This window comes from Rattus norvegicus, chromosome X (genome assembly GCF_021556685.1).
Source record: "Rattus norvegicus strain SHRSP/BbbUtx chromosome X, alternate assembly SHRSP_T2T, whole genome shotgun sequence".
Lineage (NCBI taxonomy): Eukaryota > Metazoa > Chordata > Mammalia > Rodentia > Muridae > Rattus > Rattus norvegicus.
In genome coordinates this window covers 42,595,078-42,619,910 of record NC_141554.1, presented here as the reverse complement: position 1 = coordinate 42,619,910, position 24,833 = coordinate 42,595,078, and the positions used below count along the sequence as shown (strand labels likewise).

The following is a 24,833-nucleotide window of genomic DNA, read 5'->3' as shown; positions in this document are numbered from 1 at the left end:
ATTATTTTGCCACTAAGTCTCAGCACTGGCAGAAGAGCACAGAGCAATACAGCTTCTTTGACCCTTTCCATTAGGTCCCTGAACCCTGGGACTCCTCTCTGTGACTGACTCCTCTGAGTTCCCAGGAACTTACTGTTGTCATTTTGCACATGATTGGCACTCACTGTGTGGTATGCACACACATAGACTCAAGGGCAGGACAAAATCAGAAAGGTTTCTGCCATATTTTTACCAGTTTGCAATCACCGATTTGTGCCTGTAGCCGCTGTGAGCTTTAACTAGGCAAGCATGGTTTCAGGGCTTTGAGCAGAGGACAGTGTTGCTTCGCTACTGTTGCCTTACATTAGCCTTTTGTTTCTTCATCATTTGTCATCGGTCTTAACATCCCAAATTGGATCATCACACCTCTCTTTCCATTTCCTGGTGACCAGATTTCTTAAGGAATAAACCACAAACTATCGTACCAGTGGCTTTAATTTACCCAGCCTAAAGCTCCCGTCTCTCTTTCTCAGTGTGTGTGCCTCTACCTACATCACATTGTGAACATCTGCTCATGACTCAAGTGAGTCTCCTGCCTCAGTCTCTTGAGTACACCTACTACACCCCATTCCTGCATCCAGTTTTGCCTTACTTCCTTGCTACTTATTCAACTAAAACACCCTTTCTACTACATTCTTAGGCCAACTCCTGTTCATCTTTCTGAATTTAGCACAAGCCTCACTGCTGCCATCTTTGAAGCTTGTTTCCTCATGTAGATTGGCTAACAACTCTTTTCCCCTCTATCTGTATATACTTTTATTTTACTGTTTTTTTTACACTATGTGTATCTAATGAGCCTGACCCTACTGCTAATCTCAAACTCATTGATGATCTAGGACTCCAAACCTTTCACGTTTATATATGCAGTAGCCATAATAGAATTCACTACCAAGGCAAAAGTGTTCATTTTAGTGTTCTAAAAGAAAACTGAATAAAAGGTGGCTTTGCCCTCAAGTATGCTTTACATATAACCATATCATGAGTAAGAATTGGATTCATGCCCATAGAAGATGTTGGTTAAAGCTGATACATTACCTGCTGGACTTTATTTGAATCTTACAGGTGAGTCGTACTCAATTATACTGGGCAAGATGGATGCCATCCTCAGGTTGGTGAAAGGGACTTTGATTATATAAAGAAACACACCAAGTTGAGTGGATTCTTGTGTGTGAATTAATTGAACTGCTTCATGGGATCCTTGTAGCTTGGTCCACGTTTGATGTTAAAGCATGATAAACCAAAGACATATTTTTCACAGCTTCTGTACCATTCTTTCTCTCCCTTACCTATCTAGTCTGTTTCTAAAGTCTCTAAATGATGTAAAATGAAGGCATTGTTAGAGAGAGAGAGAGAGAGAGAGAGAGAGAGAGAGAGAGAGAGAGAGAGAAGAGAGAGCCATTCCCTTGGGAGAAGGAGTGTTTATAATTTTTCTTTTATCTGTTATAACAGCAAAAATAGTCTCCTAAAGTATAATGACAGGTTGTATTTTGTAAAAGTGCTATATGAGTGGACATTCACTTTGACTTGCTCATATTCTTTGAATAAGATGATTCTTTAACAAGCAGGTGGGCAAGGTCCTCTCCTGGGAACAGTGTGGGTAAAATACAAACAGTATTTTCATATATTGTCAGATATTTGGGGAGTCAATGTCTATGATTTTAGTATTCTCTGAATTACATGCCGCAACTCACTGAGCACTTAAGCCTGGGTGGAAGCCTCAGCTAACTGCGAATGTTATTTGGATTTCACAAAGAGACAGTCATCACCCTTCCTCTTCCTGTTGTATGGCTCTTTTACTTTTTAAAGGCATGCTTTTAGAGGTGTTCAATAAACAGACAAATGAGCCGAATCACATCCTGGCAGGAAATAGAGTCAATGATAAATAGCAGAGCCTGGCTCAAATTCTTTATCCAAGCAATGCTCTATATTCTCTCTCTCTCTCTCTCTCTCTCTCTCTCTCTCTCTCTCTCTCTCTCTCTCTCCCTCTCCCTCTCCCTCTCCCTCTCCCTCTCCCTCTCCCTCTCCCCATCTCTCTCTCTTCCATTCATATATGCGTGCACGCATATGTACTTATACATAGATAAACACAAACATAAAATCCATATATATGCACACATATGTAGTAAAATGACAGATATCAAAGCTGTTTATGGACAGATTAAAAGAGGAAACTCTGGAAGCCCTGATGGAAGACTCCCAGGTTCAATCAAGAGGTCATGCTCTATTTAGAGGAAGTTTGCTATTAGTCTTGAGAGGTAAGAGAAGATATGAACTGTAAGGAGGTATAGCATGATATAAGAATTAGAAGGAAACCTTCATATTTCTTCTTGGCGGATCTCCATGCGCAGTAACAAAATAGCAGTACATGTTCTCATTGCTTTCATGAAGGTGCGTTAAGAGGTGTAAAGGGTGTTTGAAAGTTGTCTTATGATAGATCAATGGATCTTTGTCTGAAAAATGATTGATGTAATCCCCGAGCAAGTAACAGGCTCTAGATCAGAGTCAAAGAGGAAGGGAGGGATATGTTGGATCCACTGGGAGGTATAATGACAATTGTTATTGAAGGCCAGTTACAAGTCATGATCCTAGGACACAGAGATGATAGGGAAGAACACAGGAAAAGGATGGTGTTCACTTACTTGTTCTGTAGACTACTCATCCTTGTGGTGTCTTCCTAGCTGTCAAAAGAAGTTCTACGCTTGGAGAAGACTGGAATACACTGAGAGAAACCTAAGGATAAGGTTAAATAATAACTATAGGACTTAACCAGTATTCAGTGGTTTCCAAATTTACCAAATTAGGGATTAGGTATTTTGGCAATTAGTTGGTAAGTAGAACATTGTAGGGGAATACACTTCTGAAGATTATTTCAGGATGAAATGTGTGTGTATGTACATGTGCATATGTGTATGCAAGTAGAGACACATGTGTGTGCATTACAACAAATGCGATGGAACCTAGGAAAACACTGATTGGTCAATGTCAGCAGAGTGCTGTTACCATTGACCAAGCTGTGGAATACTGATGTATAACAATGACTAGAACAGTGGGGTTTGTGGAAGAAGAGGGGTCCTCTGATTTGTCAAGAAGGACATTCTCCGTCTATGTACTTGACATGAGAGGTTGCTTATGCTAGGGTTAGCAGGGAGTAGATGATATCGCTAGCACCCTGCTTTACCCAGCAACCGTTTACTAACCTCAAATTTTGTGAAATAAGAAAATAACGAACATCTAGGTCCTGCTCAATTTGGTGGAACTATACCACCAAATGTGTTATAGTTGACAAGTGCTTCCCAAGCAGCTGTGATCCAGACAAGGCTTTCACTGTGGTCAGGCAAAGAGCTTCAACAGAATTTGGATTCTAACATTTCAAAACAACTCAGGTAACAGAATTTGGTTTCTAAAATTTCAAGACAACTCAGGTAAATGAAAATCATTTGAATATCTCTTAAGTCTTATACTCAATTTCATAATCAGAAAAAAATTAATTATCTTTGAACTTACATTTATTTATTTATTTATTTATTTATTTATTTATTTATTTATTTATTTTGCTTTTTGGAGACAGAGTTTTGCTGTGCTTCCAAAGCTGGTCCTGAATTCAACAATTGTCTTGCCTCAGTCTTCCCAAGTGCTTGAGTTTAGAGGTCTGTGCCACCATGCCTAGATTACCCTTAACCTTTTGTTTTTCTTATAGTCAACTTTTAAAAAATAGACTTCAGAGAATGCTCCCCTAAAGGTTGCAATTCACATACCAACATAGGAGATATGCCAGAGACAAACCCGATCCTGGCCTAGAACCATAAATGTTCTTGTTTACTGTACTGGACCATGCCTTTTATTTTTAAAACTCCAAGTTGTGTTTTACTGTGGCATATCTTTGGGGTTGACATGACACAGTTGAAGTGAGGTTCACCAAATGTAGGCAGATCGACAAGTTAAACACTTTAACTGAGAAGCCTTTTGGTGGGAGCGCACAAGGCAATCCATTGTAAAGAAGGCTCTTTGTACTCATTCTTTTCTGGCTCTGACATACTCGGTTCCTACCTCTCCCTTCTGAAAGCCAAGAACACTCTCCATAATGCCATCAGTTATGGGCGTTCATGAAAGGATTGTGCGAAAATAAAGAGGAGAGGTCTGGTGGAAAACAAACACTTGAAAAGCTTCAGATAGAGTTGCATGTAGATGTGGTGTTGTGTTGCCTCCCATCCCTGTGTCCTGTACTTTCTACCTCTCTGTATCCTAGAGATGAGTAGGATAAAGGTAACCAGAGTGCCCTCTGGGTATCCCTCAGCATACTACTATGGAGAACAAGCCCCACAAAGTTGTTGTTTCAGTGCTCGGCAGCTCCCTGCCTTCTGCTCTGTTTTCTTGCTTCATATTGAATAGGCTCTAATGAATCCATAATGGACAGGAAGAGAAAGGGGTACTGTCAGATGCTACTGTTGTATAAAGAACATCATGTAAAAGCTATCTTTGATCTTGGGTTTTACCCGCGTGTTTGGCTTTGTGTGAGATGCATGAGTAATGGCTATGTGTAGGTTCTCAAACCGTCATATACTTCTAGAACAGCTGCCAGAGAGCCTGACCTATGGACAGGGAGGCCCTGCCAACTGCTCAGATGCGGGGGCCTCCACCCCTGCCCCGGTGATCCTGGCTGCCTTTGGATTTCGAGAGTTGTATGGAGTGGTCTTTGGAAAGGGGAATTTTAGAGGGGGAATTTAAATATTATCCTGTAATTAGAAACTTCTTACATTTAGGGGAGTTTGTGTCTGAGTTATGACAGAAGAGGAGTGATTTTATACCAATTATTTGAGCAGCATGCTGTGTTCATATTCCACGGTCACAAAGAGAAACAGATACATTCATCATTTGGAAACTGGATTTTCCTGGACTCAAACCAGTGATTGTCTTTATCTTGGCATGTAAAAGGGAAAAAGTTACTTGCTCTGCTAATTGAAATCATATGGTGCTTATCTCTTCTGATGCTGCCTTGATGGATCTTATGGACTTAGGAATACAGTCATATGAAACCCCCACTGAAAACAAGACCTCCCCCCCACCCAATTTGCTTAGTGATCTTGGCAAGAATTAGAGAGAGAGGGATGATTAATATCATTCATTATTCAAAGGACTAGATTTTCTGATTGTTTTAGAAATTAGGTTCTGTTTTAAAATTTTTATACACATATATGCATATATGTACATATAAAACATCCATAGGTGCTTTGTTTGCATGGATGTAAACCATGTTCACACAATGCCCTTGGAGGGCAGCAGAGGGCACCAGATCCCCCAGAACTGGAATTACAGATAGCTGCGAACTGCTCAGAGGGTGCTGGGACCTGTGTCCTCTTCAAGAGTAGTATGTGCTCTTAACCACAGAACCATCTCTTCATTCCTTGTTTTATTTTTAAATATATTTATTATTTTAATTTATGCATATATTGTGTGCCTAGATAAATTTATATGTACAACATTTGTACAGATATCATCAGACTCCAGAGGGCATTGGACTTCCTGGAACTGAAATTACAGGTAGCTGTTTGTCACCTGATGATGTAGGTGCTAGGAACCAAACCTGGGTCTTCTGCGAGAGCAGTTAGATGCCTTAATTACTAACCCATCCCTCTAGCCACTAAATTGGATCTTAAATGGAGTTTGGAATGTAGGTAAGACAGACAAAAAGTGATACCAGTGTAATAATTACTGAGTCTTAAAGCATATCCAAAGTAATAGGCTATTTGTGGCGTATTCAGCTCTGTGTTTCTCTGTATGCATATTTACTGCTGTTCCTAGTAGTCACTTCTGGGTCAGGGCACAAGCACACAAGGTCACCATGAGTGCTTATGCTGGAAGATGTTTAGGCACTTGCACAGAAAGCAAAAGGAAATGTTGGGCCAAGGTAGAGAGAGTAGAAGTTGAGGGTCTGTTCCTTCTAAAGTCACTCAGTGAAATGAGGCCACTAGCTGATCACATTGCTGCTTTTCCTGGACAAATCATCTTTCGTACAATACTCACAACGGGGAGAAGTTGCCTCTTCTGTGGAAGAGGCCTCAGGAGGAGGTCCTGGGTCCTATGACACAGCCTAGAATAAGCCTAACCTTTGATGTCTTCCAGGTACAGCAGTAGGCATGCGTTCGAGTCCTCGTTTTATTTGTATGTCTGTATGTGGGCCTGCATTGTAGCTGAGCTTTAGTTATATATGACAGATACATTTGTGTAGTCTAAAAAGCAACATTAAGTTCATAAATCAGTGAGAAAAGAGAAAGTGGTGAGCATGTTGTGGAAAGAGAGAGAAAGGAGCGGGGAGGAAGCATTAAAAATGTTTCATGCTGTATCCCAGTATGGGAACAGACACTGAGTTTTTAATCCAATAAGAACATCTAATTCTCACTAATAGAATTCCTGCTATATCAGGGTCAATGGTTCTTAAACTGGAGCATGTATCAGAGTCCTATGGAGGGTGTGTTTTCTTTGAGACTGCTGGGCACCATCCCTAGAGTTTCTGATTGGGAAAGTCTGGGGCAGGGCCTGGGAATGTACTCAGCTGACAAGGTTTCAGGTGTGGCCAGTTAACTAGCTGTCGCTTCTAGCAAACAGAGAAATACTACTGTGCCTCCTGTCTTTGGAATCCCTATGGGACCAGACTAGTTTGAGAGGAACATGGCATACCTTCTAGACTTTTAATCACGCCCCACAAAGATAAAGAATTTGAGGTTCACCATTGCTCCAGAAGATAAGCATAATGTGGGCTTCACCATATTGCTGGGACCCACGGAGGCCACTGCGCTGGATTTTTCTGAAACGAGAGAGAGAGAGAGAGAGAGAGAGAGAGAGAGAGAGAGAGAGAGAGAGAGAGAGAGAGAGAGAGAGAAGCCAGAATGAGCATTAGTTTTTTTTTTCTTTAAGTGTATTCAACCAGTGCTCTTTCTTGGTGTGTGATAACTTTGAACACTGATCAGGAGGTCAGGCGTGAGGGCAGCACTTTCTGTGTTACCAATGGAGAAAGAATAAGCATATAAGATCTGCTGGACTTTCTCTAGGAGAAGGTATTTTGGGTTTAAAGCCCAAGCCATTCATTTTCTATCCCCTTTGGTGGGTGTGATGGTTTGCATATGCTTGGCCCAGGGAGTGGCACTATTAAAAGGTGTGGCCTTGTTGGAGGAAGTGTGTCACTGTGGGGGTGGGCTTGGCAACCCTCCTCCTAGCTGCCTGAGGATGCTGAGGCTGTTTCTGGCTTCCTTTGGATAAAGATAAAGAACTCTCAGCTCCTCCTGCACCATGCCTGCCTGGATGCTGCCATGCTCCCGCCTTGATGATAATGGACTGAACCTCTGAACTGTAAGCCAGGCCCAATGAAATGTTGTCCTTTATAAGAGTTGCCTTGGTCATGGTGTCTGTTCACAGCAGTAAAACCCTAAGACAGTAGGTTATTTGTTTGTTCATTTGTTTGTTCTAGGAGCTTGAGCAAAGCTAGACTGGTTTTGTTTGCTTCTTCCTAATGTAATGGGTAGAAATCTTTATTCCAGCCTTCTATGCCCCAACGGAGAGGCAAGGAGATTGTCAGGTGTGCTTCCTACTCTGTGGCAGAGGTGACAGTGACTGATGGTTCTAGAGCTTCCAGGTTCCCGCCTCACTTTTCAATATGATCCCCAACTGTTTCTTTAAAAAACGTGACCTTCTAGCAGAAGAACATCAACCTTTTTTTCATCTTTCTTGACACTTTCATAGAACCATAAAATACTATTCAGTTGAGTACTTAATGGTAGAAGGTGGCATATTATTCAGGGTTTTCTTTTTCTTTTTTTCCAATATAGAGAGCCTTGTGGCACTAAATAAAAATGTCACCGTGTAAAATGGAAAGGCTTTCTGTCACAAATGTTTTTAAAAATTCATGAAGGTCTGGAGATTTTGTTTATCTTTTCCTCTTTCTGTGATTTATGCATATCTAATGGTAGTTTCAATGTTTTCAACATGAAGAACCTTTTCAAATAAAAAAAAATGGCAGTTGAGTTTCATTTGAAGAAAAATTCCAACCATGGCAGCTTTAAAATGACACAGCTGATTATTCTTTGTGTGTCCAAGAGACAGAGAAGTTTGGTTTTCCCAGTGTTTTCATTGTTGGGAGGTCAGTTTACCTGGCTATTTGGTTGTGACAACTGTTTCTCTCTCATATCAGTGGATACTTTTCATTGGGCATTAATCATGTTTACATGGGAGCAATGACAGAAAGAAGAGTGAGAACAGCCCTCACCTCTGAACCATTGAGTTTGTTCATGTGTCTGATTTGGATTCTGAACTGCTGGGTAGCCTGTGGTTTCAGGAACATCTTAGGCAAAGACGGTATTCACTTTTTCCTATAGATGACTCATAAATAATACTAGAGTCCACTAAAAATGAAAGATAAGGGAAGTCAGAGCAAATACAAAGTGTGTGTGTGTGTGTGTGTGTGTGTGTGTGTGTGTATGTGTGTGTGTGTGTGTGTGTACACATATGTACGGATGTTTTAGTAAAACAAATCATTGTGCCTAGCATCTGAGGTGTGGACCTTTTAGGCCTTGGAAGACTAATCAACTGGTAAAAATGGAGCTGAAGACTCTCCTTACTTTTGTTTTAGGAGATAGGTAGGCTCTTTCAAAAAGGACTAGACTATGTTGCTTATATTCTACAAAGTAAGGAAAACTTCTGATGATAAGAAGGGATTAATATAAGGCCCAATGATTCTGAACAGTCTAGCTTCTGCCTGCTTGTCCACCTTCCTCTTTCTCCTTTTCCCGCAGCTCTTGTCCCCGTGTTCCCTCCCTTCATTTCTTTCCACGTATTTCCATTCTTTCCCTATGGGGTTATTCTGAAGCATCTGCACTGGGCCAGGCACTGAGCCTCCATAAGTGTGATCAGCTTGTCATAAAATAAAGGCAACTATATCTTTTATGTCTCTTAAAAATAATAACAGACCTATAAAAAGTATCAAGAGAAAAAAATAGAAGGTACCAAGAGCCTTTTCTATTATTTTACCCCATCTGTTATCTATCTTACCCCCCTTGTTGGTCACTGTGGAGAAGACCCATTAATATGTTGCAGCCTATCCATAGAACAGCCTCAACTCATGCATGTGGTTTTTAAGACCACATCTGGGAATTTTCTCATTGTGAATTTGATTTTGTTCCTTTGATTAATGAAGTGAATCATCCTGATGTGTCCATCACCTTATTCCCTCCACAGACAATTGGGAAGAAGTTACCTCCAGCTACATCAACCCCAGACCCATCGAAAACAGAAATGGACAGCAGGACAAAGAGTGAGTTTCCTTAACTACCCAAAATCCTTATATACCTCTGAAAGTTTTTGCATCTCTGTAAAAAAAAAGAAAGCATGGAAATGTGTTTCCTTAGATCTGGCAGCATAAGATAGAATGAGAATTCTTCTGTGGTTTTCATATGGGCAGTTTTGATTCTTTCCCACCACATTGCTTACACCAACATGCAAAACTAGAGTTTGTCCATATTGGCACAGGTTGGATGGGCAAAGGCCTATCCACTAAAGCACATCAGGGATTCCTGGATCTTCCAGGAGCAATCACTAAATTAACATTATTTTTGTTTCACTTATGCTGGACTCCCAAGACATTTTTTTATTGCTGATTACATGTATGCATGTGTGTTTTTATGGACATATATGCACATGAATTCAGGTGCCTGCAGAGATCAGAGGCATTGGAGTCCTGGTAACTGGAGTAACAATCATTTATGAGCCATCTGATGTGGGTATGTGGGAACTCCAGTCCTCAGGAAGAACAGTGCATACTCTTAACCACTGAGCTATCTCTCCAGCCCGATATCTTTGCTTGAATACCTCAAAATATTTCTATAGCAACTTTCAGACCTATAGAATACTTTTCTATAGATAGTTCAGGCAGCAGACCCAAGTCTTTTAGAAGGATTAAGTGAGTAGATGGGAAAAGATTAGTTTTATTTTAGAACCGTGTGATCCAATAGAACTCTCACATGAACTAGTATATGATGTAAAAATTTCTAGAGGCCACATTTAAAATAGAAGCTAATTTTAATATATTGTATTCAAGTCAGAATAAGTAATACAACTTTTTAAATATGTAATCTCTGTAAAATTATTAATAAGTTGGCATACTTTTTCTCAGTGTGATATTCTCACAGTGTCATATGTGGTTTGTATGTATTATGTATCTCAGTTTAGAGTAGCAGCCACATTTCCTAGTGCTCAGGAGTCTCATGGGCCTATTGGTGACCATGTTGGACAGTGTATTTTAAGAATAATGCTGAAGCCCTTGACAGGAAACCATAGCTCTCAGAGAGATAGTCTCTGATGAGCCAAATATGAGTGACTGTGGCCTGGGAACATACATTTAGGTTGATCTGCATGACATGTTCCAATATAGAAACAGTTACAGAAACCTTTTTATAGCCACAGAACAAAAGAAACTCATAAATCAAGGCTTTTACCCAGTAATACTTCAGTGGGAACAGCAGGTTATGGGCAAATCAGAGAAATCTCTGCTATAGGTTTTAGATGTTCTCTGATGACATTCTTAGCTTTTGGTTTGGCAAATCCTAGAGATCTACTAAATACTTTTCAAAGACTTTACCTGATACAGGTGGTAAATGGTTATTAAGAGGAATGAAGATAGATCAAGATAATTTTGACTCTCAAAGATTTGTACCATTCTAGCACTTCAGGCAAAATCTGAAAGTCAACCTTGTAGAGTCTTCAAGATATATGTGGCATTTATCCTGAAAACTTCAGTTCGTGGGGCCTAAGATGGGCTCCTTGGGCTAGGTGATATACACTGTCACAGGTACTCAGCTACCTAAAGCATGTGGCCTACCTTTAGTGCACGCCTTGTTCAGTGCTATAAATATCAATGAACCACATCTGTGTGCCTGGCTCTCCCAAAACATCATATGGTGGAAATGATTACCTGCAAAGAAGGGATTTTATAGAGACTGACTGGAGTATTTTGCCTTAGAGTCCTATGGGGACCAGCTGTTATTAGTTACTGACATGGCTGCAGACAGATAGCTTGCTTTCATTTCTCTAGCCTTTATTCTCATGGTCTGCTTCATGTATGCAGTCACAATGTTTCACTAGACAAAGAAAAGCCCTTGGTTGCCTCCCAGCATCTTCATCCTCTCATTCAGTCCTGACACCTTTAGGACTCAGTGTGGAAGGTTTTTCTAGTCCAAATCATTGAGCAGAGAAACAAAAGAAAGAGGAAGGTGAACAGTTCTATGAGAAAATGTGATATTGATAGGAATTAATATTAATATGCCAGTTGGTGAGCATCAGGTCAGCAAGGTCTTGAGGGATTTGTTGTTTACTCTTGGGCATTCTCCAAGAACTATGACAGTTGAAGTTTACTGTATCTGTTCTCCCTTTGGCTTTCCTTGTCAAAAGTAAATTTTAGAGTAATTGCTCTCCTACGATTGCTATTTAGTGGAATGCTAAACCAGTGTAATTCTTCCAACCTATGGACCAGTTTTCTGTTTCTGGATCCTGATGCCACCTCTGTGTTTAGGTACAAGGGTGGGAAAGGACCGGGAGTTTAACATCCAGGCAGCCTGCTTGCTTCTTCCTTCTGGCCTAAAATAGAAAACTATGGCAAAGGATGGCCAGCTTCAGAGGAGAGCTCTTTCTTCCTGCCAGCTGTTTTCTCAGCACTCTAAGCCACAGGCCCGCATCAGGATTCAGACTTATGGTGACTCAAAAATACTCATGTGAGTTGGTATTTTTTGAGTGATTCAGATTTATTTAAGCAGGGAACATTCTCCCTACCCCACCCCCAAACAAAAGGCTTTCGTGATGCTGAAATTCATCAGCAGCTCATTCTGGGGAACAGATTGTCATAATTTTCATAACGAGAAAAACTATCTAAATATTCATAACAAAGTGCCTTGAGGTACCTTCAGCCTATCACATCTGGTGTTTCCCTTTTTCTTATTACAATTGGTACATATTTGTGGTCTCTGTAGGTTAGAGAAATAGCCCCAAAAGACAAGTCTCTCTAGCATATTTCTGAACTATTCCATATAGATGCAGAAGACTATAGATCAATGCTTCTTATCCCGTAGGTCACAATGTCTTTGGGGTCAAATGACCTTTTCACGGGGGTCACATATCAGATATTCTGCATATCAGATATTTACATGATGATTTAGAACAGTAATAAAATTAGAGTTATGATTCTTCCACAGAGGTCATATATCAGATATCCTGTATATCAGCTATTTACAATATGATTCATAACAAGAGTAAAATTAGATTTTGAGGTAGCAAAGAGAATAATTTTATGGTTGGATGACACCACAAAATGAGGAACTGTACTAAAGGGTCACGGTATTAGGAACGTTGAGAACCACTGCTCTTAATGAACAAGTAGGTTTGGAAAATCTGAGTAAAGTATGTTTGGAGGTGTGAGTGGGCTGCTTTCCATGTTATACCTTACTCACTTGGCGACTCGGCATTTTGTACCACCTCTGAGGTCATTGGCTTGCCTCTTGGAAATAAATTGTCTACAGTAGTGATACGAGGTGCTTCATTGGTACCATTAAATTTTTGATCCCTCTAGGTTTAGGATAGATACTGCATTTGATTTTCCTATCATGCAGCCTAGAACAGTGCCATATTCTCATTGGCTATATAGTGAGTGGAGATTGAGCAAATGGAGACTTTAAATGACTTCTGACATTGCGGGAGTTTTGCTTACTTCCTCTACCCAAATCTCACTCCTCCTCTGCCTGGGGATTTGGACACATGCCTCAAGAAGCACATCTTCTCTTTATCCACTGATGTCTTTTTGTGTACCAGAGCCCTCAGGCTCAATCTCCCGAAAGTTCCCTCTCTTCCTAGGAAGCACCTTTAATCCCCCCCCCCCCATACACACACACTACATCTGCTCACTGGATTCAGAGTGAGGCCTTCCTATGGTGAGACCCAGCTACCTAGGTTGTTGAAAATCAACCTTTCAACTTCAGTCCTCTTGGAGAAGAAAGGGTTCCTGTTTTTCTGATGGCTGGCCTTTCTCCCAAAGTCTCCAAGCTTTTCATCTGAGCAGACAAAGCTGCCGATGAGAGAACAGCGCTCCAGCCTCGGCTCTGAGCTAGAACAGAAAAGCTTTGCTTCTCAGGTTTTCATTTTATTCTTTTGAAACAATGCTGCTTTTTAAAACACAAAAATGAAAGGGTGTTCTAATTAATGCCTGGGACATAATTGAAAAGACAAGTTCCCAGCAGTGTCTAAGATCAAAGGCAATTGAACAGTCAGGTTCTTCGGAAGGGAAGCTGTTGGGCTGGAATTGACAAATATGGTAATGTACACTCCAGGTTTGGTTTCCATGTCTGAATTCAGTCTGAATGTAGATAGAATGTAGTTACATGTGGTCCAGATCATTCGCTATCCCAGGGACTCTACTGTGTACATCACGGAGTATTTAGCAGCATCCCTGCCCTCTGTTCAATAGATGCCCATAGAACCTGTTCCTTTCCTGTCATGGTAATCAAAACTGTCTCAAGGTATTGCCAGTGTCCTTTAGAAAACCTAACTTGTTCTGTATTTTGTTACTATAGTAGAATACACAAAATGAACAATTTATAGGTGGTAGAAATCTATTTGCCTCATGGTTCTCGGGTCTAGGTGATTAAAGGAAACATGTCTGGTGGTGGCTGTTGAGTTTTTTTTTTATAACAGGTGAAAAGTATCCCATGGCCCAGAATGAGGTTGGAGATGTATATCAGTTGGTAAAGTACTTGTGTACTATGCACAAGATACTGGATTCAGTCACCAGCACCGCATAAAACTGGCATGGTGGTACATGTCTTTGTAATTACAGTACTCTAGAAGTACAGACAGAAGGGTCAGAAGTTCACGGTCTTACATAGTCCTCGACTATATATGAGTTTGAGGCCCAATCCAGGATACATGAGATGCTATCTTAAACAAACAAAACAGGCTGGCAAGAGGGCTTAGTGGGTAAGAATGCATGTTTTGCAAGTATAGGTACCTGCATTTAAATCTCCAGAACCTATATTTAAAGTCCGGTATGGTTGCCCATTCCAGTAAACCCAGTGTTGGTCAGCAAAGACAGGAGGGCCCTGGGAGTTTAGTAGTTCACATAGTTCTCTGGCCAGCTAGCCTACCCAAGATAGTGATCTTATGATTCATTGACGGATGCTATTCCAACAAGGCAAAGAGCGATAGAAGACAATACCCAACATCCCAGCCTAGTCTCTGTATGCATGTCCATGGACATACGTACCTACACGTTGATATGCATGTACCACACACATACCCCACACACCACACAAATAAAGGAAAAAAGATTGAACTCATAACCTTTAGCCCTTTTCTAACCAGAGTAAATCCATTTATGAGAGTAGAATCCTCATTACTGAAAAAACTCTAAATATGCACCATCTCCCAGCGTTCTTGCATTAGTAATTAAGTTCACAAATGCACGACCTTTGGAGGACATATTTACACAGCAGAGCCCCGGTTTTGAACTACTAGTGTGTTTGTATAGTAAGTTCTGTTAGGGCATTGTTACAAATACCCTCCTCCTTGATGCCCAATGGACACTTATTGACTTTATAGTAAATCTAATGCATGTTTGACCCCCCCCACCCCCTGCTACCTCTGGGTGCTCAAAATATGATGCAGAGCCGGAGGCATTGTCTAAATATAGCATGCAGTGCAACCAGCCCCAGTACCACTACTACACTGCTCCGTCCTCCCAGTCCCTGCTTTTACCAGACTCCTAATACAACATACCACTAGACAGTGATTCTCACAGTGTGTTTCAGGGCTAGTGGCAGAAAAAAAAGTCTGGAAACCTTGTCCAAAACGCAAATCTGCTGGGACTACCCCAAGTCAGGCCCTGAGGGTGGAGTCAGTGATCTGTTTCTTCAAGCCCTATGTCTGAGGCCATTGCCCACTCAAGTATGAGAACCTCAGACTGAGACCAGGATGTTGTAAACCGCCCTGGTAATTCTTGTTAAGTAGATAGAGTCCTCATCCTGCCAAGACTTGAAGATTCAGATACTAGGAAAGGAATCTAAGAAGTTGTGGGAGCAGATATCCCACACAGCTTTGACCATAGGGAATGGCTGTGAAGCCCCCAAGTCCTGCCCCTCTGGTCAGTTCCCTAGAGCATTCTGAAAAGTTCACTGACATTTTACCTCCAAAGGACAGGGTTCTATGTCTCTGACAATGGAAGTTATTGTCCCATTCCTGACATTCTGATGCCTTGAGCTGACTGTGTGGCTCTCATCCCTTGCCCACTGTCACATTGTCAACAACTAGATTTCTGCCACTCAATTGTAAGGTCCCTGACAGCCAGATATCAGTCTTATCTTAGTTTGTTGTATGTAGAGCATGATAGAATACCACCCCTATATGTAGTTCTGGAGTATTAACCTCTCCGAGAATGAAAGGGTTTTAGTGTTTATAGGGTGATGAACCCTGTTCTTGGCCAACATATACTGGTATGTTATTTATTTCTCTTACTTAGGGTGATATAGGTCATCCATTTGCTGCAGATTTTTAATGATTGGGTATAATAACATATGACCCTAGTGGTGGGTGGTCCATATGATATGGCAAGTGAGGCATATTCTTTGAAATTTTAAATAATTCTGTTCTTTGGAGCTCTGCTTAAAACTCCAAACTAGTAGTGTCTTAGATAATACTTGTCCAATGAAGGGCAGAATTATGATGTTAGGGAAAGTCTGCATCACTGAGTTAGTTGTGTGTGTGTGTGTGTGTGTGTGTGTGTGTGTGTGTGTGTGTGTGTAAATGTGCTTGCATGAGTGTGTGTGTGTAAATGTGCTTGCATGAGTGTGTGTGTGTGTGTGTGTGTGTGTGTGTGTGTGTGCACATGTGGCAGTCAGAGGATGATACTGAGTGTCTCCCCTAGTCATCCACTGTGCTTTTTTTTTTTTTTGAGACAGAGTCTTACTGACCCTAAAGCTTACCATTTCAACTAGACTGGATAGCCAGAGAGTCCCTAGGCTCCACCTGTCCCCATTACTACCCTGGATGCCTACCCAGCACTGGGTCTCCAGGCAGATGCATGAGACTTCTCAGCTTTTATATAAGTGTTGGTTATCTGACTTGGGCCCCCTTATGCTTACATAGCAGGCATTTTTCCCACTGAGCATCCCCCGAGCCCATGATGCTATTTCTTTTATAATGTCTCAAGGGAAAATGAACCTCCAGTTTTAGGCCTGACCTAGTCCTTTGCACTGCTCCCACAAAGCTCCGGAGAGCTTTCTGTCTATCAGAGTGTGAGTATATGGGCTCGTAATCCTTCCAGGTTGCAAGTGAGCTCAGAACACCTTCATAGGTTGAAAGTGAGCCCAGTGCGTGTTCTGGATTTAAAGTTTTATCCTCATATATATGTGTTCAGATCGCTAATGAATTTATTTTGCTTGTTCTGTTTTTATTTTTTAAGCAGAAGGATTCAGGATTATTTGTTAGTGTTAAGGTGTTTTGTTTTTTTTTTTTTAAATCCATTATAAAACTACATGGAGGGAGTCATGGAATGTGAGCATGTGACTTCAGTTCCTTTAATGATTTGTTTCTAATAACATGTAAATTTCCCAATGTCTAGAGATTGCAATAATGTTTTAGGGAGAGGGGGGATGAATCATATGTGAAGTTCTTTGTGATTTTTACTTGAGCAAGTTTCCTAAAAATTGAAAGCTGGTCACATGCGGTGGCACGCATCTGCAAGCCCAGCACTCCAGAGGCTGTTAGGAGAATCACCATAAAGTTCAAGACCAACTTGGACTTATATATTAGTGTGAGGCCTGCTTAGCTTACATGAGAATCCTCTCTCAAAAAGCAAAGAAGGCTAGCATGGTGGTTCACTGGGTAATGGTGCTTGCTGCCTAGCCTGAACCATAAGTTCTGTCCCTGGGGATCATAGGGTAGAAGGAGAAACAAACTCTTACCACTTGTCCTCTGACCATCACAAGTGGTCAGTATATACACACACCCCCACACACACATGCACACACATCACACACACACACACACACAAACACACACACACACATGCACGCACATGTGCATGCACACCCACCCACACACATTTTGCACACATACACACAAATGAATAAATGGATGATAGATAAATGCAATTAAATTTAAAAAGTAAAAGGCTTAAAGCTGGTAATTAAAGTGGGATGAGGAACTCTTGATTTGGGAGTAATGTGGTAGGAGTCTGAATGTTCTCGTGCTATATAGACTTTCTCTACTCTTTTAAATACATTTGTATGGTTTGTTTTGTTTCATTTCTTAAAAGAAAAAGTCTTTTCTTACCAAATTACTTAAAGACTGTAAGACAAAAAGCTCTCAGAAGAAAGTTAGAAACCTAGACTTAGGTTAGGTAATTCATTAACATATTTTAATCATTCAAGGAAAAGTAACCACAAAGACATTTCAATTGCTATGTAAATTATGCCTTTCTTTCTGCTTATTTGTATATCCATTCCTACTTGATTCCACACTATCTAAGTCGATCAAATTAACGAATTGATGGGGAATGCCTGCTTACAAAAATTAATTCTAGTCTTTGTTTTTTATGTTTGCTACTCATTTAAAACTTAGAATCTTTTCATTGCCGAAAAGGATTTAGAGTTATCTTTCTTTTAAAGCATATTAAATGCCCCTTGTTTTGGGAACTTTTTTCTGCATGCACACAATCTTGCCATTCTGTGAAACAGGATGGCAGCTCTCTCACCATCAAGTGATGTGTGTATTTGTCTTCCTCTTTTGCATTCTCGTCTGCTCCCCTTAGTCTAACCATTAGATTATCACTTCCACATAAGGGCAGGAAGTTCTACTTGGTCTTAGTTGTAAATCATAGACTGAGGCTCCAGAACTAGTTGACAGCATCTTTTGCATGGTAGTGGGTCAGAAAATATTTGGATTGAAATAGGGAACAACATTTAGTAGGTTTACTATCACACATTTGAAGTTAATAGTGACTTTGCATATGTATTTATTTTTGAACAAGTATCTTAAAACCACTAAAATGCAAAACAGTATGTTTTTATTTTTATAACACTGCTCAATTAAATGGCTAAAATGAAGATAAATAAGGATAAATTTAAAAAAAATACATCATAAGTAAGTGTGAGTCTGCTGGCTGCCATATTTGCTTCGAAATGGTTGTGATTGGAGTGTTGAAATGTCATTGCTGGGGGCTGGGGATTTAGCTCAGTGGTAGAGCGCTTACCTAGGAAGCGCAAGGCCCTGGGTTCGGTCCCCAGCTCCGAAAAAAAAGAACCAAAAAAAAAAAAAAAGAAATGTCATTGCTGGAAAGAACATAGGTCTAATCTATTATGGTACTGTGTGATCTCAGAACATTAGCGGTATGCTTTTGAGGTCCTAAGTAGGAGCTAGAACAACTCAGTTCTCTAATTAGAACAGCGTTGTTTTGAATTGTTCAAACTTTTTAAGATTTGGAATAGACTTATATGTGCTTAAGATGTTCTACTGAAGACAGCTAAACTAACCTCACTTCTCCTTGGTTGGTTTCTGATTTTACATCTGATGACACTGTTTTCATCAGAGCTACAATGTCCTGTAGCTGGATGTCATCTCAGGTCAAGTAGTCCACAAAAATCCAGCTGGGACTGAGCCAAGTTCCAAGTGTCCTGACTCCTGACCCAGAATCTTCTACTACTTTCTGTCCTTTGAGGGTTCCACTGCTTCTTAGGCATCACTCAGTTATCACCGAAAAATATGCAAAATCTCTGTGTCAGTTCTGGGAATGCACTTAGGCAGCCAGGAGGAAACTGCCACACTGGGCATTGCCTGAGCATATATATGACCTCAAAGGTTCTCCACAGAGACATATTTCCTCCAATAAAGCCACACCTCCTAATAGTGCCACTCCCCAGGGGCACTATTTATACACATAACTCTATGGGGACCAAACCTACTCAAACCACCATAATCCTAATTCCTTCTCCCAACTTCTCCCAGATCCTCCCCATCTGCCTTTCCATTCAGATTCATGTCCTTTCTCTCTTTAAAATCAAGACAAAAAAAATCAGGGGGAGTCTGTTTTGCATTGGCCAACTACTCCTGGACATGTGACTTGCCCTGAAATGTGGTTGATATACACAATGTTTTGTCATTGAAGAAAACAGATTTTTCCTTTGCCAGTGGGTATCACTTGCAATTTACTTCTTGGTTAGGGGTGGGACCCCATGTCTACTTCCCCCTCTCCGTTCTGGGACCCTGTCTGACTCAAACCTGTGCATGTCCTGTATTGCTGCCACAGTCTCTGTGAGTTCATATATGCATAGGTCTTGTTGTGTTTGTCAGACATTATTTCCTTGGAGTCATCCACCACCTTTGTCTCTTACAATCTTTCTACCTCCTCCTCTGTATAGATCCCTGAGCCTTGAGAGGAGGCGTTTGATAAAGGCACGCCATTTAAGACCGAATGTTCCTGAGTCCCTTGCTCTCTGTGCATTGTCCAGTTGCAGGCCTCTGTGTTTATAACCATATGCTACAAGAAAAGGCTACTTGGATGAAGGTTGAATTAGACATTGATCCATGGATATGTCTGTTTGTCATTAGGAGCCATCACTTTAGAACAATAGGATTTGGTTTTCCCCTGGTGCCCATAACCTATCTAGTCCTGTGTTCTTGACTACGTTAGCAGTGCCATGTATGGGTTCTATCTCATGGAGTGGGCCTTAAATCCAATGGTCAATTACTCCCATAAGATTTGTGCCAATCAGTATATCTTGCAGTAAGTCTCAGTTATTAGGTCAAAGGTTTCGTAGCTGGATGATATTGATGATTATATTTCTCCACTGGAAGAATACAAAGTAGCTTCTAGCAGCACAAACTCTAGTCAGTAAGAGTCAAAGTTCCAGTTGTGTGCCAGTTCAATAATATAAGCATTGTTCTCATCAGTGGGACCTTCCCTTTGGGCTGGGGAAAGCAACCAGTGGCCTTGGCAACAGCCTGTGATACCTGGAGGGGAACATGGTAGGGACCTCTAGGCTAATGACTCAACAAGATGCAATTCTATTCCTGGCACTGGAAGTTGTTCTTGGTGGCATGAAATGTCTGGATGGGGCATTGCCTCCCCCATTATATTGGGACTTCAATGTTTTTCATATATATAATTTAAGAAGCTTCTATAGTACTAGGTTTCCATGTAGTCTTTAAAATGTCCATTGGTGTTAGCTGTTCCTCCCCATGTTTCCTCCTTTGCCTACTCTCTCATCCCCTTCCCCATTTAATCCTCCTATTCTAGTTTCTCCTTTATATCTTTATAATAGTATAGTCTATTTCCTCCTCCTTTAAACTTATACTTATTGGGGCTGGAGAGATGGCTCAGTGGTTAAGAGCACTGACTACTCTTCCAGAAATCCTGAGTTTAAAACCCAGCAACCACATGGTGGCTCACAACCATCTGTAATGGGATCCGATGCCCTCTTCTGACAGTGAGGTGTAGATAGACCACTCATATACATAAAATAAATAAAACATCTTTAAAAAATAAAATGTTTAAACTTATACTTATTAAATCCTGTTTTTTTATGTAGAAGTTATATTCCCTTCTTAGCCTACAGGGAATTTGTAAGTATAAGATAAAATGGACCTGTGAAATAAACTAAAGGCACATTAGCTCTTACTTAGCCATATTTTCATCCTGGTGATTGCAGTGGACACCACGGCATACTCTTACAGGCTGTGCCCTGAAACAGGAAGGTAAGAGGTGAAGGAAAAGGAAGTGACATAGTAACAGGCTTCTTTTTGGTAGGGAGTGATGGGGAGGAGGTATATCACACGAAGAAAAATATTGAGATAAGTTGTATCAAGTCTTTTCATGTTAGAAGAGCATTACCTACTGGATCACAAAAGAGTGAAAAACAATTGGGCTGCCAAGCTGCATGGTAAGAGGTTCAGACAAAGGGCCTGTAGCTGCTGATGAGTTGGGAAGGTAGCTCAATACAGTTAGGACTTAGGATCAATTGTTCGGCCTTTTCTGTAATGTCCACATATGATTATAACTGTGTCAGATATTATCTTGATTTCCAACAATGATAAAACCGTGTTATAGAAGCCTCAAGGTAGCAGGTAGATTGGTCCCAGTGGTAGAGTCTTCAACTAGCATATCCCTGACTCTGCGTTCTATATATGGAATACACTGCAAACAAAAGAAAATGATCAAAGGCAGGCAACTTTTTTGCCTTACATCTCTAGGCAAATGAAATCTAGCAGTGCCATCTCTAATATTTCCTTTTATAGATTTCATTGACTGGTAGATCATGTCTTGCCCCTAAACAAATCCGCAGCAAAGGGGCGTAAGATATTATTTGTCTATAGTCATGCCATCTTGAATATGCCTGATCTCAGAAGATAAGCAGGGTTAGTACCTGGTTGGAAGATTAACATTACTTTCCTAGACAGGATAAACCTTAGCAAATGAGGATTCTGTAAAGTAGGACATGAAGGGCTGGGAATGCCTCCCAAGGGCTAATCCACAGTGGTTGGTTGCATTTTATTAACCTTTTCACTGTAAGACAGAAAAACATGGTGTGCTCTTTCTTTGTTGGTTATGAGTAACTGATATTCTTTCAAAACTATGATTTCCATAGAGTTGGGATTTTGTCGGACAGTTCTTCAATAATATTGTGTGTTCATGTTTGAAGTTTTGAGGTTGGGAAGTCATATTTCACTAGCACAGTCAATTGGAAAATCGGTGAAGAACTGTCATTATCCCTTTTAAAGATGTTTAACTTTTTCCCTCCCTTTAGAGCATCTAACCAATTCAGACTTGGGAAAGCTTTGCTATTTCTAATAAAAAAAAAGAGAGAGAGAGGGTATAAGATCTACTAGGGACATTTAGACATAGAGTTGTAGTTTATGATCTAGATGCAAGAAGGAGCTTACGTCTTGGGAAATATCTGAGAATATTCAAGCAGAACCATAAGACTGTTTGACTCTGCTCTACAAGATACTAATTTCCTTGAGTTTTTCTTTCTATTTTCTGTCCTGAGTCATGAAACCTTGTTTTACCCAGTCTTCATTTCCCAAATCCATTACAAAGGCTTCTTACCTGATGCTTTTTGACAGAGCTCATTTAAAATCAGTAATATCTACTCACTAATACTTAAATTGATTTTGAATGGCCAAAGTACTCTCCAGTGAGGACCATACAGTCTCTTGCTTATAAACAGCCCCATCAATGAGCAAGTATGTTTGATCAAAGAGACCATGAGTTATACATGAATAAGTTCACCCATCCCACACAAAGGTGCATAAAATAATTTTGGTGCTTGTCATAGACCCTGGAGAATTCTAAGCTAAGTCATTTGCATATGCCTTATGACTGTATAGCTTTGTATTCTTGTGGAACTCCCAACAGGGGGTAGTGAGGGGTGTTTCTAACTCTTTTGCCTGCTATTGAGACCCTTTTCCTCCTACTGGGGTGCCATGTCCACCTTTGGTATGAGGGTATATGCCTAGTTTTATTGTATTATGTTATGCCATGTTTGTGATATCCTAGGGAAACCTGTTCTTTTATTTGAAGGGAAATGGAGGAGTAGTTGATCTGGGGGAAAGGGGAGGTGGGGGGAGGGACTAAAATCAATGGAGAGAAGGAATGCAATCTATGAGAGAAGAATAAAAGAAAAAAATGTTTTGGTAGTATTTGTTGGCTGCTTGTGGTTGACATTTTTTACATGCGAGTATATTGGTATTATTTATCTCTTAATACACAGCGTGAGAGGTCATCACTCCTTGTCTTATTTATCATGTTGGCTTTATAACAGGTATAAAGGCCCCTTTCTGATTTTGTAATACGTGCAACGAAACAATGAGAAAAAAATTCAGGTTGGCCCATGCATACATCTTCAGAAAATATCAGATAGGTCGCATCTCCTTTCTCAAGATAAAGGACAAAAAAAAAAAAAAGATGAAGGACAATCATTTGCCTTTCTATCTGAGAAAAGCAAAGCATCCCATGTTGTTCTATTATTTTTGAGGGTAAAATGCAGAGCCCACCATAAGCACTTTTAAGTCTCCTTTGGAGGGTAGTTCTTCATACAGCCTTAATATTTTGTTGAGCATACATTTTTCTTGAGGTTAATGTGGCAGGGAGCATCTTCAACTGGGTCAGCTCATTAAATGAAACACCTTAAAGGTTGTATTTTCTGTTCTTCTTACAGCCAAGGATTACTGCAAAGTAATATTTCCATATGAGGCACAGAATGATGACGAATTGACAATCAAGGAAGGAGATATAGTGACTCTCATCAATAAGGTAAACAAAGATTTTTTTCTCCCACCTTCTAAATTGTCGAATGCTTTGGAGTATGTTTAGACTATAATCTTTCATTTTAAACATTTTATTTTGTCTTGAGGAAGAGTCTTATTATATAGTTACAAGCTGGTCTTGAACTTACCTTCGTTTTGTTTTAGCCTCCCAAGTGCTAAGATTACAGATATGACCATCATGCCTGGCTTGTTTTAGACCTTTTAACATTTGGTTTTATGGTCTTGACCTTGTGGGAAAAATTTGCATCTTTCTTTTTCTTCAGGTCAAGTCCTGGTAAATAAACCTATTTGAGAATCCAATAGATCTCTGTGTACCTCAGGACCAGCTGCACATCTTCATGACCCTGAAGAAGAGTCTGTCCTGGATGGAATGACCCAGAAGGCAGCTTACTTAGTTGTGGGTTCTGCCTTCTACAGTGGCCAGGCTGAATGGCCTGTGTCATCAGGGACTCAAGGAGAGGCTCTTAAAAGGCTGGTCATGCCTCACAGGCAGCAAACCCTTAAAGAATGTTTGCTATTCAGATCAAAGACAGATAGAGTGCCTGAGAGAATTTTGCTTGTCTTGTTTGGGCTATAAAGGTTGGAAGATTTTATTATCATTTCATCAAGAGTCTTGTAAAAACCCAGAGAGTGGTAAAATCTGTGTGAAGCAAAGCAGTTTGCTGAGGTCTTGACCACACACTGTTTCCCCTTTCATGCAGTGCTACTCCCCACACTGGTAGCTAAAAGTCATATTAGTCAAGTGTTTCCTAGAACAAACAGTGTTTTTCTCTGAAGTACAGGGATTTTTATGATGGTTGAGTACAATGAGAAGCCAGGCATTCTTCAAGATGTAGAAAGTAGTTTTTTTTTTTTAATCCACGTGAGTAGCTAAAAACATGTTAGTTATTCTCTACATGCTGGAGTGACTTAGAGATTGTTATAGTCACCTGAACTCTTATGGAATGGGGAAGCATTGTCAGTCTAAAGGATGCATGATACACAGGGCTGGAAAAAGGAACAGAGATTTGAAATGGGAAAAGGCCCTGTGGCTGTTAGGAAGAGAGGCGGGAACTGCTGTGATGTCTCCTGTTGCTACCCCTAGATGCCAGTGAAAGAATTCTTTAGAGCTCCAGATATTTAGGAGTTTTCCAACCATCTAGTGATTATAGGTCTTTGTTGTTGTTGTTTTGTTTGTTTGTTTGTATCTTAGGGAGAATGTTGACACTCTCCCAGACAATGGAGTCTACATGAAGTATGCAGAACAACACTACAGTTATGCAAACACCTTTCTGGAAGAGTAAATTATTCCCCCTTCTAAGAACTCATCCATCTTTTTAACCTGTGAGCTCTTCTCTCCCTAACTTAGTTCAGTGTAACTGTGGGTGTTGAGTGTGGCAGGAGGGAAGGAGGGGAAGTATGCTCTCCTTGCTCCTCTGTGTCAGAGGCAGCTCCTGTTTCTTAACACC

General features: G+C 40.5%; 1 protein-coding gene across 26 annotated transcripts in view; it reads left to right on the top strand.

Moving 5' to 3' along the window:
• Sh3kbp1 (SH3 domain-containing kinase-binding protein 1) overlaps positions 1–24,833 on the top strand; it is a 344,981-nt gene that overhangs the window by 220,069 nt on the left and 100,079 nt on the right. For all 26 annotated transcript variants that reach the window (XM_087600881.1, XM_087600876.1, XM_087600870.1 and 23 more), the window contains 2 exons: positions 9,265–9,340; positions 23,277–23,371. In XM_087600881.1, the coding sequence (XP_087457007.1) occupies positions 9,265–9,340; positions 23,277–23,371 (171 nt within the window). The remainder of the gene's footprint in view (positions 1–9,264; positions 9,341–23,276; positions 23,372–24,833) is intronic.